Source organism: Planococcus citri, chromosome 4 (assembly GCF_950023065.1).
Source record: "Planococcus citri chromosome 4, ihPlaCitr1.1, whole genome shotgun sequence".
NCBI classification, from domain to species: Eukaryota; Metazoa; Arthropoda; class Insecta; order Hemiptera; family Pseudococcidae; genus Planococcus; species Planococcus citri.
The window spans coordinates 34745514-34759285 of NC_088680.1; the positions used below are offsets into that span (position 1 = coordinate 34745514).

General features: G+C 35.2%; 1 protein-coding gene across 2 annotated transcripts in view; it reads left to right on the plus strand.

The window, feature by feature from the left end:
- The window catches only part of Hr3 (Hormone receptor 3), a 140307-nt gene that overhangs the window by 33169 nt on the left and 93366 nt on the right, over positions 1-13772 (plus strand). Inside the window, exon 1 of one of the 2 annotated variants that reach the window (XM_065360964.1) lies at positions 2616-3235. The exons of the other annotated variant lie outside the window; for it this stretch is intronic. Within the exon in view, the coding sequence (XP_065217036.1) occupies positions 3100-3235 (136 nt within the window). The 5' untranslated portion in view covers positions 2616-3099. Of the gene's footprint in view, positions 1-2615; positions 3236-13772 lie in introns of those variants that run through there. 2 annotated transcript variants of the gene reach the window in all.

A 13772-nucleotide genomic window follows, 5' to 3' on the forward strand; every position in this document is an offset into this window, starting at 1 on the left:
CAAACTCTTAATAAAACACAACATTGGCTAAGTTACCAGTTCGATCAATCAATCAAAAAAATCGATTACGTATTTAAATTTGTTAAGATTCAATGTTCACAAAAGGTGTTAAATCATAATCTTTTAAAGCAATCGTCTATTATGGGGGATGGAGGGGAGGGGAGGGGAAGGGAATATCAGTTTCAGTAACTATCTTTCAGAATGAACATCTCGAGTGTGTTTTATATGTACCTAGATCATTTTTACTATGTAGAAAAATGAAATAAGTAATCAAAAATTACTCATCAAATTGTGAATAAACTCAATTTTTACCTGCCTAAATTAATTTCCGAGCTTCCTGAAAAAATTCAAAAATCGTGGAAAAATCGAAAATCGATTAGGAGGCTCCAGAATGGCAGCAAATTACAAAATTCGTATCCGGGAGAAAAGAAGCAATTTTCGGGGAGATAGGAACAGTCATTCACTGGAATTTCAAAAATCCCATCAAGATCAGAAAAATTTTCGATTTCTTCAATTTTTTTCCTAATAGAGCTGAACAAAAAACACACTTGAGATGCCCGTTTGGAAATTGATAATCACCTCAATTTTGAATAAATTTGGAAAACAGGTACAAAATAATCAAAACTCAACTTTCAGTCGCACAAATTAGTTTTTGCACCTTCTGGAAAATTTTTAAATTACTTCTTACTGACCTACAATGCAGCTTTTTCAAGACCAATTTAAAATTATGTATTCATGAATCATTATCAAGGAATTTTGAAAAAATTTTCAAGACGAAATTTTTTTAAATTTACAGATAGGTAGTTTAACATTTTGTGAGACGTCAAAAAATAATCGAAATATTTTCAACTCGTTCAAGTTTTGATGTTTGAAACAATTAACTATGCAACAAAAGTTCTTCTAAAGCTTAACTTTTTTCCTTGAGAAAAAAAAACGTCAAATGTTGAAAACAAGTACACCACACTGACTCTTGAACAGTTGAACTGTACAATTAATCGATTCAACGACTCACGCTGAGTAGAAAAAAAAACTTCACGATTATTTATAGAAATTCAAAACGAAAAACTGATACCGGCAATATAATTTTTGAATAGGTAAACATAATTTACGATAAGAACATTGGCGAACAACCGATGAATAAATTTTCACACTAATACACAGAACGATTATACCGACTTACGAACGTGATTATTCGAACCGTTCGGAAGATTTATTCGTAACTTTTTGCAATTTTCTACGAAAACGACAACACCACTTAAATGCAACTTTCGATTTCTCAAGTTGATCAAATAAAATAATCTATTTTTAGACATTCTAAATCTGTGTACCAATACTTAGTACTCGACTCACTAAGATTAGATACAATTCGACCAAACTTACTTTTATTCTTTTCTCTCCCCTATTTTAGCGAATAGAAAGGAAAACGCGGCTATTCTTCGTCGACAAGTTCACAAAACAGGGCACGTATGAGAGTTTCTTGTTTTCGGCTCTCAGCTATGAACAAAATTTACTCGAGAGCCGATTCAATTAAATAATTCAATTAGAGTACGCGAACGCTTGTGGGGGATTTCCTTGTTTTGATAATTAGGCATTAGATTTCACATCATGTATTGCACTTGAGAATCGCTTATTCATCGCTAATAAAAATCGCTTAAGTAATCAATATTCGACCGTGAAAACAATTTGTATACACGGTGGCCGCCTTAATTCAAATTAAATTACGCGAAGCGTCGTCTTTTTTTAACACTGTACCATATAAATTACCTCTTACATTTAGTTCAAAATGACCTAAAGGCTTCTCGCGCGTACTATACAGCATCATGGCATCACTTAGCTGAATTTTCCAACACCCCGATGATAATCATTGTTGAACCATTCTCTTTTCTCAGCCGTCCACCGCCACCATCGCCGTACGTAGCAGTCCTCGCTCGCAATACCCTGCGAAATAATCAACACGCGGTGAAAAAATAACTACAACTTTCAAACATGTGTAGCGATGAAGGAAAAAAAATGCGTCTATAAACTAGTTTCCCTCGTTTCTTACCACACCCTAACTGTATTTTTCAAAATTATATTACAATTCTCTCCGCGGGCGCGATCGCCAACGAGTTTTTGGTGTATTGCGAAAGCGTTCCGCCGCCGCGACCGATCCGATCCGATCGTGTTCAGCTCGTTGTATCGTTGTAACGGCGACTACGACGTTCGCGTATAGTAGCATTTTGGCGAGGCCGGTTTTTCGGATTCCTACACATACACGAACGCAGAAAGTAAACAAGACGCGCTTTTAAAAGAACGAATACTCTATATCGATATAGGTACCTACTACTGTGGTTTTTTTCTATGTACTTCTCTTCGTGAAGAATATTTTGCTTTTTTTTCTCTCCTCTCTCACTCTTGGTCTTCTTTTCGAACGTCGTTGTACGCGTATAAACCGGATCGCGTGCGTTATATCGTAATACAACGTATACGCGATCGTCACACGAATAATTATAATTTCCGTTTCAGTTCATTAGTAACACCGAGCACACTCTCCCTTCTCTAAATCGTAGAACCCTACAACACACAGAGACATGTCAAGCCAGCGTAACCACCAGCACCAGTGTTTCGTGATTTCTAGTTTTAGTTCTATGAATTTACGCGGATTTAGATTAACGTAGAGTAATCGAAGTCCCAAGTCTCCAAGTTGTGCGGTAATCGTGTTCGGACTTGGTGTATGTGTGTGTGCGCGTCCGATGGATACGTCGTCGACCGGCCAACCGTCTATACCGATGACGAAAAATTTCTTGTATTATACCTACTTGTGTAAGTGCATATGTGTGCGTGGCCGCTGCCGCCGCTGTCTGTGTCTGCCTTCGTCGTCAAATCGAGATGTTTTCATGTTCGCGACCTTTGTTTGCTCGTATATTATATTTTTATGCATCGAATATGATTGATTTCGTGTGATACGACACCACCATCATCATCATCGCCATCGTCCATCCAACCTATACCTACATCTACATCACACAAACACAAGAGACAGAACGGTACATCAACCTTTTAAGTAAACGAGTACCGTTTAATCATCGTAAAAATCCATACAAACCAGCGCGTTTGGAAATGTGGGATTGCGACGAATTTCTAAACACAGATGAAGATTTCCTAGACGATAAAGTCGACCAGTACCGTCGAGAGTTACACGATAACGGTAATCAATCCGAAGAAGAGCATTACAACGGGCTAGGAACCATCAAAGGTAATTTTCAATCCGGCTATATACGTACGTGCGATGGTATCGTTGAAAAATGCCATATCATTAAACACAACACCGGCAAACTACGATTATTCTGTTCTGTTTGTCGCAGTCGTCGTTGTCGTTGTCGTTATCGAGTCACATTTGCATCGAAGTTCTTTTTTTCATTTCATTTCGTTTCGATGTTTTGTTTTCGTCTCATTTGTCCTTCGCTTTGAGGGTCAACGACTGCGTAAAACTGTGTCAGTTGTTACTCTTTTAGTCTTTCATGTACACTAGCGGTATATTTGCGATTCGCGATACCGCGCCCGGGTCAACAACATCGACTCGATCTGATAAAAAAAATATATATATTAAAAAACCGTATATACTCGGTACGTATAGAGGTACCGTACTTACCACACGATCTCATTTCAATCATCGCATATTGATTACAAATGGCAAAGCAGACGTATCGTCGTCATTGCTCATCCCTGCTTCTCATCGTCGTCTCATATCTTTACTTATACTCTTTACGAACCGGTATAACATATCATAATCCTTCGCCAAAGTCACTCGGTTTATAAAAACTTTTTAATTACCGTACTTACAACGGTGCGGTGATTATTGTCGAGTTGTAACTTTTACTACGCTGTGCTGGTGGGTTCTTTAAACTTATACTTCTAATGTACTTACTACATTTACGTACTTATACTTACATAAGTTCCAGTATACGTACGAAATGCTTTTTATATGCAAAACCATTCTCTAGTACGTATTTCTCGTTTAATGTATTAGTCGCCTTATAACAACCAGCTTTGCTTTACCGTGGTTTACCATCGTTCTCATACGTACCGTCAATTATACGTTTACGGTTGACTAGTTCCAGCGTTTGATATCCAGTTAACGTAACATTTTTACTAGTTACAATCGTATAAGTATACGACGTAAAGATACTACTTGATAATTATTACTACAACCATGTGAAATATTCTGATATTCTGTTTCGTTGAGTTTCTTATACTTCTCTTTTACACCTACACAAGCAGAAACAAACACCAAACACGTTCAAATTACTGTTGAATTGTACATACATATATGAGATGACGAATACAAAACTAAAATAACATTAAATTAATTAAAACTAAATTCTATACACGATGAAGTTTGATTCAACGTACCTATATGATTCGATCAAGAACTTAAACCAACTTGAGTAAAATATACTGAAAGTTGGAGGGAATCGTGTTTACATTTGAATAGGGTTCACAGGTCTAGCTATGATTATTCTTCGAATATTTTACTCACAATATTTCGTACCTTTACGAAGAGTAGGTGCACACTTACACAACAGTATTCCATTATTTAAAAATCACGTATAATTAGATTAGACGATAATTAATTTAAACACAAAATGAACAATAACTGCAAAAATGCAATGCAAATGAGATAAGACAGCGAAGCATCAATCACCTCACCACGTGACGCAACAAGTTGTTGAATCATCGGGAGATCAAAAGATTACGATCAGAGCCGAACATTTTCGAAAGCTTCCGAATATCCAACAATTTTTTATTTTTTATATTTTTTGTTTTTTTTTTGTCTGTTATCATGAGTGTTATGTTTTTGAATAGTTTTTGGTTTTTGATTTTCTTCGTCTTTTTATTTTTTCCAAATTCAAATTCTGCCAGAAACCAGATGATTGAATATTTATAGCCAATGGCTACGCAATTAGCATAGATTCATGAAAAAAAACTTGAAATCCTTATCCTTACCGAAAAAACAGCAGCAGAATCCTATAAAAAAGTCAAGAATCTCAATGAAAATTAGATATAAGCTCTGAACTTCAGATCCAATCATATCAAAGTTTTGAACGTATTAATCACATCAGATATTTTCAGATTGGATTAGTTCCCTAATTGGATAAGATCCAATCACTCTCCTTTGGAAAGAGATTGGATTTTTTTTTCTGGTGCTTGCTTGATTATTACAATTACACCCGTCGTGTGAGATTTAAATCGAGTTGGTAAGGTCAAATTTTTCAATTAGGTCTAAGAATTTTTTTATTTCGGAAGGGTTGTCTGATATGAATAGGGATCTTTCATCTATTTTTAGGGATAGTCTGCGCTGATGTAAGGAGGGTCAGTGAAATAGTAAGTGTTGGACAGATATAAGTTCTGACTTCTGACAGGCAGAACTGCAGGCATGTGGGTTTTGGGGCCTTTTCATAGAAGTGATTGTGGGTGATTTTTGTGTGGCCAATTCTCAATCTGGTTATAATGATTTCTTCAAGTCTATTTAGTTGAGATAGGTTTTTCCTAGGCTGAGTAGTTTTTTTTGTGATGAAAGAGCTTGTTTGATGTTTGGAGGGACCAAAAGTTTTGCCATTTCTTAAGTGTGTTTTGGGTGAAGATAGATTTAAGGTCGTCAGCTGTGATAAATGTGAGAGGAGAAAGAGTAGTGGCAGATTTTGCATTTTCATCTACAATTTCATTTCCTGTGATTCCAACATGGCTGGGTAAATACATAAACTGGATGGAGTAGTTTGAATTTTGTAAATCAAATAGAGTTTTATGAATATTTTGAATTAGGGGGTGGTCAGAAAATAGATTTTGGATAGCAGTTAGTGGAAAGAGTCATTTTCTGATTCATATGTGAGTATATCACAGAGGCAGTGGAAAATAGCAGTGAGTTCGGCAGTGTAGATTGAAGAGCAGTTATGGATTTTAAAATTTGAAATTTTATCATTAATAGAGTAGGCATACCCTGAATGAAGTGTTGGTATTTTTGATCCATCTGTAAAGCAGAGATTGAATTTGTTGTATTCTGATAAGAGTTCAAGATAGTTTTGTTGTATTACTAGTGGAGAGTGGCTATTTTTTGAGTAGTTAATAAGTTGTGTATTGAGTTGAGGAGGTTTGAGGAGCCAAGGGGGATATAATATTGGTTTTTGGATGAGTGTTTTAGGATTGATTTGAAGATCGTTCAACATTGTGATGAAATTAGAAATGGGTCCTTCTATATTATGATCAAAATGTTGTGGGTTGGGTGGGTTGATTGAGTTTTGGAGTGGATGGGAAGGGTTGGTGGATGCATTTGAGATGAATTTGTTTGTTATAAGAGTTCTTCTAAAATCTGGAGGGGGGGGGTAATTCTGCTGCTTCACAATAAATGCTATCTATTGGAGAGGAATAGAGGGCTCCTATACAGATCCTTAGGGCTGAATTTTGAATTGTTTTTTAGATATTAGAAAATTAGAAATCTTATTTGAGATATTCGCAAAACATGGGCTTCCATATTCAATTTTACTGCGAATTAGAGATTTTTACAAGTGAAATAATAGTTTGTGGGATGGATTATACTTAGTATTTTTGATTAAGTATTTTCAGCAGATTTAGGCGTTTTATGAGATCTGATTTTACTTTTAGGAAATGAGGAGTCCAATTTGATTTCCTATCAAAAGTTAAGCCAAGAAATTTAGTAGTGGTTTTGAATTCTAAAGAGTGTCCTTTGAAGTTGAGAATGAGATCTGGAGGAATCTTATTTTTTTGGTGAAAAGTATACAGTGGGTTTTTGACTCTGAGAAGGTTAGACCATTAGAATCTGCCCATGATTCAATATTTTCAACGGTTTCTGGGATTACTTGAAGAGCTAGATGAATATTATTTGAACGAAAGGAAATGTTTATATCATCAGCAAAGATTCTCAGAGAAATGGGTCTAGAAACAACATTGGAAATGTCATCAATCAAAAGTATGAATAAAACTGTGCTAAGAACTGAACCTTGGGGGACTCCATTTTCAATTTCAAAAAATTCTGAGTATGTACATATTGTTAACTCTCACTCTAAAAGTACGGTTTGTTAAGAAATTCTGAATAAAGTAGGCCAAATGTCCTCTAATTCCAATGGAATGTAATTTTTGGAGAATTTTATAACGCCAGGCTTTATCAAATGCCTTCTCAAGAACACTTTCTTTATTCTGGAAGGCTGAACTAATTTCTTTTTGGAGACTAAAGAGGTGGTCTAGGGTAGATCTTTTCTTTCTGAAACCACTTTGATAAATGCTAAGAGAGTTTGAGGAATCAATATACCAATTAAGACGTTTAATAACCATTTTTTCAAGTGTACCTAATTATTTTCTATAACTTTTGATTCAAATATGTACTTAGGGTTATCGGTACATATCACTTTTATTGACGTGCACTTAACACAGAAAAATGAGCAAATCTTAGCAAATCGGAAAATTTTCAATACCCAGGTTTGTAGGACCTAGGTACCTTTTTCACATCTACATTTTCACTCAATCAACTGATAAAATGATAAAAATTCAACAAAAAGAAAATTCAAACTCCTTAATTCGTCCATTGTCGTACTACAATAATCGACTCAAGAAAAAAAAAGAACACCAACTCGGTACCTACGTCTCTCGAGAGCTTTCTCGGAACAAAACACACAAGAGTACCTACCAACCAACCACGATACACCTGGCTTTTCAGAAATGCATCATCTTTCACCACTTTGAGAGAACTTAGCAAAGTTGTACGCTTTTCAAATTCATATCTTTAACTTAGTTCGGAACAAGTTTACTAACTCGGCACTTCGTACAAGAGCTGCATTTTCCATAATTTTATTCGCTCAACGCAAACTTTTTCTCAGCTTGCCAACGTAATTAGTACGTAGGTACGGCGGCGCGGCGACGAATTCGATAAAGAGAAGAGAGCAGGTACAGATACCGAAGAGAGGTAAACAAAGACACACAGAGTGATATAGGGCGTACAGTACAGCGAACTGAAAGCAAGTATTTATAGAGTAACTTTACAATACAGCTCGATTAAAGCGAACACTTCGCAACGCTATTTCCCCTTTAAAGAGGAAAACGTTTTAGAACGATACAAAGTGATAATTAAATTTTACAAGTTGTTTTAGTCGAAAATTAATGCATATTAATTAGATATGGTAAATCGAATTCGCTTCCTTTTTTTCCTCTCCCTTTTTCCGAAAAATACTTAGCTAGCCTTTTTTTTTTTTACTGGTCGCGTAAGTACTTGGGTGAGAAAATGTCGTCGTGATGGATAAGGGTGAGAGGGGTTGCGTAACCGCGTTCGTTATTCGGCGCATTAAAAAAAATTACCGGCATCGATTTTGCGGGACAGAACGCCTCCTGGCACAATGTAGTCTTTAATTACATTTCTAAATTCGTTATTACCGCTTGTTTTCGCAGTCGCACGTCGAACGAGCGGTTCAAATAATTAAAACTTTCCATAGTGTATGTGTGCGTTTGTGTGTACTTTCGCCTCAGTTTCTTCGTATACCTATTCACTTTACCACCTACAAGGACCTATAGGAGAACGATATTACTAACATTTTCCAGCATCCGATTTCATTAAGACGACGTCCTGGTTGTTTCTTCTTCAAAAGTGTAACTTGGAACAGTCTTTACCTTTAAACTTTAAACACTAGTACATAAATAATAAGTGCTATTAAAATAGAAGAGATAAGTGGAGTAGAGAAAATTTTTTGAGCATTGATATTTGAAGTACAGATACTCTTCTATCTTTCCACGCTTGAATGAATAATTTTGATCGATTGGGTACCTGTACACCTATTAGGTACATAAAAAAATTTGAATCCTCAAAGGTGAAAATTGTCTCGAGTTACCCGAACTTACGGTACTCAATTTAGTCGATTAAACGCAATATACCTTCACCTATACCTCTACCTATCTATTTAATATCTCTACCTACGTTTTCATCGCTCGAGTATATTATGATTTTTCAAACTCGTGCTTTAGCCACACGATGCTCCGCAGATGTACCAACTTTCTGCTCGTAAACCCGACAAATAAAAAATTCACTCCTTATGTCGGACTTAGCTAACTTATCGATCGAATCATTCCGTACCGTAAATACTATTAATTCACTTCCGCCATTTTGCCACAACACGACGATAAATTACCACATTTTTTTTCGCTCGCTCGCGACTTTCTATAGAAATATTCTCCGCTTTTTGCTCGTATTACTCACCTCACATATAATACCTATAGATATACAAAGTATATAGCGATCTTCTCCATACAGACCGGTCTAGTTTTCTCGATACAGCACCGCGGTCACTTGCATTGTCCACCTACACATAGGTAAATTTATACACCTCTATAATATACATACGAATGAGTGTTTGAAAAAGATACAAAATTTCGATAACTTACTCGGCTATAATATTCTTTCGCCTTCGAACATTTTGAACGATTTTGAATTGTCGCCAGGTTCCCTTCGCCATACGTTATGGAAAAACATCCTCCCAACACGATGTCGTTATAATTTGCGGTCATCTTTCTTCCTTTTTTTTTGCACTCTTGCTCGACTCCTCCGATTTGAATTTATAACTCGATGGTATAGAAATTATAGCTTAGCAGCTTCCACATATCAAGTCATCTGGTGATAAATACCTACGCAGAGCTTTACGGTTATGGTGGTTTAAAATCAAACCTTTCTTCGGTGAAAAAAAAATAATACCTTCCCTAAACTGCAGCGTTGTTAACACATTCGTGACTTCTGTACAATCTCGTGACTTCAATTCGCGCCACAATCAGACACCGTGTACTCGTGATCATTGGCAGAATACGATTTCGAAGTTTAGTAATTAATTTCGTTGGATGTTACGCGATTTCCTGGCTTATATCCACAACACGACTAGTTCGAGCTCGTAATATTCGTTTCGAAGTTTTGCCATTTTTTTTTTACTGCTGTGCTTATGCTTACCTAGCGTATTTACCTAGTCCCGAGTCATAATTTTTCGTAGCTTAGCGCCTCATTTCTGGTGGTGGAGAAATAAGTCTGAAAAATTCATAAAAAGTTGTGGATCCAACTGAGTTCTTATTTACATTGCCCTTCTGTATATTTTCTCTTCACGGCCACATCTCAACCAGTCCTCCTCTGTTCTAGTAATAGGTATCTACTAGATATAAGGTATAATACGAGTATCCAAACCTGAAAATATATTTACATCAATATTCATTATTTTTGTTTCAGGTGAGTAATCACAAAGTGAAAATAATCATTGTTGCGGTATCAAAAGGTAAAATAACTTATATCGTATTATTGCATCATTAGAATCCATCAACGATTATTATGACGACGATCAATCGAACATGGAAAGTATATCAATTACATCATTCGTGTAAACAATTCCATTAGTGTAGATGTTCGAGAGCATTGCTGGTTATTTTACTCGTAAGGTATATTATCATACCTACTCATAACGAGTGTACATACGTTGGTATTACGAAAGCTGCAAACTTTCTGAATTCACAGATAATAATATAAAGTGGTCGATTGAGGTGAAGTGGTTTCAGGACTCGGGTTTGAACGGAATTAGGGAAGGAAATAGGTGTCATGTACTTGCATTAATGCACAAGTACCCAGACCTACCTACGGTTTTTAGAGTCGAAGAAGGGGGTTTGAACATTGAATTACATACAAGTGAGGAGCTAAGGTAATAATTTATGTTTCAAAATTCAGCAATTTTACTATATTTTTTCTCCTACCAAATTACAGTCAACAGTTGCTGACACTAAATTTTCAACTTTTTTTTTTATACTAAAAATCTAATTTTGTGAAAAAAAAATTATTTTGATTTGAAAATTGTTTTGCCCAATGTAGGAAACATTCATTTTGAAAATCTTTTTCAAAACTGCATCCAAAAAAAAGGGAGGAGTATAGTAACTTTCATCATTTAGTAACATCTTGATTTCTTGAAGAATTGTTGAAACGTGCCATGACCCAGAGTCGAAAAAAAATTGAAAATATTGTAAACTTCATTAAAAATTTATGACTGCTATTACAATTATAGAATATCATTGAATATCTATGTGTAAAATAATACGAGGTCGAAACCAAAAAAAAAAGAAGATTTAGGCTAGCAATATTTATGCTACAAATTTCATCGAACTAATTACATCTTAAACTTTAAATAAAAGGTTGAAAATAGGTCAGGAGCGGGTGGTGGGTAGGACTGCAGCTTACGACGACACATCTGTAATAAAAAAAAATACACGCATCTGAGTACCATCGTAAATCAACACGCAAAAATACCCCTTTTGCCACATTTTATTAATTAAAAAGCAGTCCATCTCGAGATCTGGATTCCCCGCGATCCCACTGCTGTTTAGGCTAGGCAGCTGACCCACCATGACAGCCAGTGTGGTTGTTGCATAGGGACACTGGACCCCGGCCCCCTGGACCAGCTACAGAGCTCCCTCGCCAGATACACGTTGTATCATCAGGCTGTGTGCCGCATTGTCGCCTGGACCCCAGGCCCTGCATAGCGAACACACCACAACAACCCACGAGATGATATAAGCGCGAAAAGATCAAGCAAACACAATATAATTACGTTGAAATAGTAAGTACACGAGGTACTCTGTGAGAAAACTTAATACCCAAGTTAAACTCACCCAATAATATTCCGCAGAGGAGGCAGCTACCACAAATCGTCAGTGCACTGGTTCCGCAGATAACTTTCACAATACTGAGAAAGTTAGTATGCGAAACCAGTCACATCCCTAGCCAGCATCCCCTGTCCTCGCGGAGATGGACGGCGGATGCCGCTAGCTCGTGATTGGATAGCCAACCACCCTGCACACACGACGAAGGGGAGAGAGGGTCCATGTCTCGACGACGTCACCTTCTCGCTCACTCCAGCTCGTGCAACAAAAAGAATACCCAAACACACATGCAAAAATAACCAGAAAAAAAAGACATCGTTGAAATATTTTACCTTTACATATGTTTAAAGGATTATTAAAATGCCATAAAAATTGATGGAAGATTGTGAAAAAGCCTTAAAATATAATATTAGTTGCTTCAAAACCACGTAAAAGTTGATTGAACACTGTGAAAAGTTGTTTTAAAATACATATCAATTAACACGTTTGAAATGTTGTGAAAATTGTTTAAAAATTTAATTATTTAGGAAAATACATAAAAATTACCCATACCTTACCTACTTTAGATAAAATTGCAGGAAACTTCATAAAAAATGCAAACAAATTCTTGGGCATAATTTTTTTTTATTTACCAACATTCAAATACGAGTACGATGGAATCAGGCATCAGGTATACTTATAACATTTCAAAATACTGAAAAAATTATTTGAAACGGTAGGTACTACGAGTAAAGTAAAAAAATTTAAAAAATCATGAAAATTGTCTATAATAAAGAGGTATGCTGTCATTATAAAATTTTAAAAAAATAATACATAAATTCAACATTGAAATAGGTAGTTCGAATAATTTGGATAATTTAGAATTTCACGAGAATCTATATCAGGGTCGTGTTGGAATTTTTTTTCATCATCTGCGGAAGTTGGTTGATCCATTGAACATCCTGTAGAATGATGACAGGATACAATATAGGCTATGCATATCTTTTTTTTCTTTTTTTGTAACGAAAAAAGTTACGACGTCAGAAAAATATTGAATGCGAAAAAAAAAAATCTGAACATTTATATTTGACCAATTAACACCTAATAATTATTAAACTTGATTGAGAATTTGAGACTTCAACAATTATAGCAAAAAGCAAGACTTTTTGAAATATTTGACACAAGAGTGAGAATTTTCTGGAATTTTTGAAAAAAAAGCAAAACTATGATAAGTTTAGCAGTAAAAGGCAGAGCCTTTTGTTTAAAAAAAAGGGCAACTTCAAAGCAATTATTGAAAAAAATTAAAACTGTTCGAAATTTTTGCAAAAAAAGCGACAATTTTCAACTAAAAAGTGAGACTTCTAGATAATTTTTGGTATTTTTAGGTAAAAAAGCAAATTTTTTTAGCAATTTGATAAAAAAAAGAAAATTTTTGTCAATTTGTGACAAGTGAGACTTTCTGGAAATTTCTGTCTAAAAAGTGAAACCTTTTTGCAGATTTTATTAAAAAACGAAAATTTTTGCAAATTTTTGCAAAAATTTTTTTTGGAAAATGTTGGCAAAAAGCGAGATTGATAATTTAGACAAAAGGCAAGACGTTTTGGAAATTTTTGGTGGAAAAAAGTGAGACAGTTGAAGTTTTGTTGCAAACAAGTAACAACTTTTAGCAATTTTTTGGTGTGAAACATTACTTTTTGGAAATTTTGACAAAATCCGTGACTTTTTTGCTCTTTTTGAATGAAAGCGAGACTTCGACGATTTCAGTCAAAGGGACAAAGGCAGGGCTTTCTATCTTAATCTTAAAAAGTAGGGCTAAGAATTAAGATTAGAAAAATCGAATTTTTGATTTAAAAAAAAGTAACAGTAGAAATTTTGAAAAAATATCAGTAATTTTACTAACTAATAAATACATGTTGGAAGACAAGAAAATAGGCAAATGAGTATCGTAATTTTTATGTAATTCGTCCCACAATCTTCGAAATTAGAATTAGGTGAAAGCTCTGACAACAGTAGGTATAGGTATTTAAAAATATAGAGCACCCTAAAGGAGATTTTGCGTTGAATAATTTTTGAACACCCTGTTTATTTCACTGTTTGCTTAAAACAAAAAAAATCAATCATCTTAAACACCTATT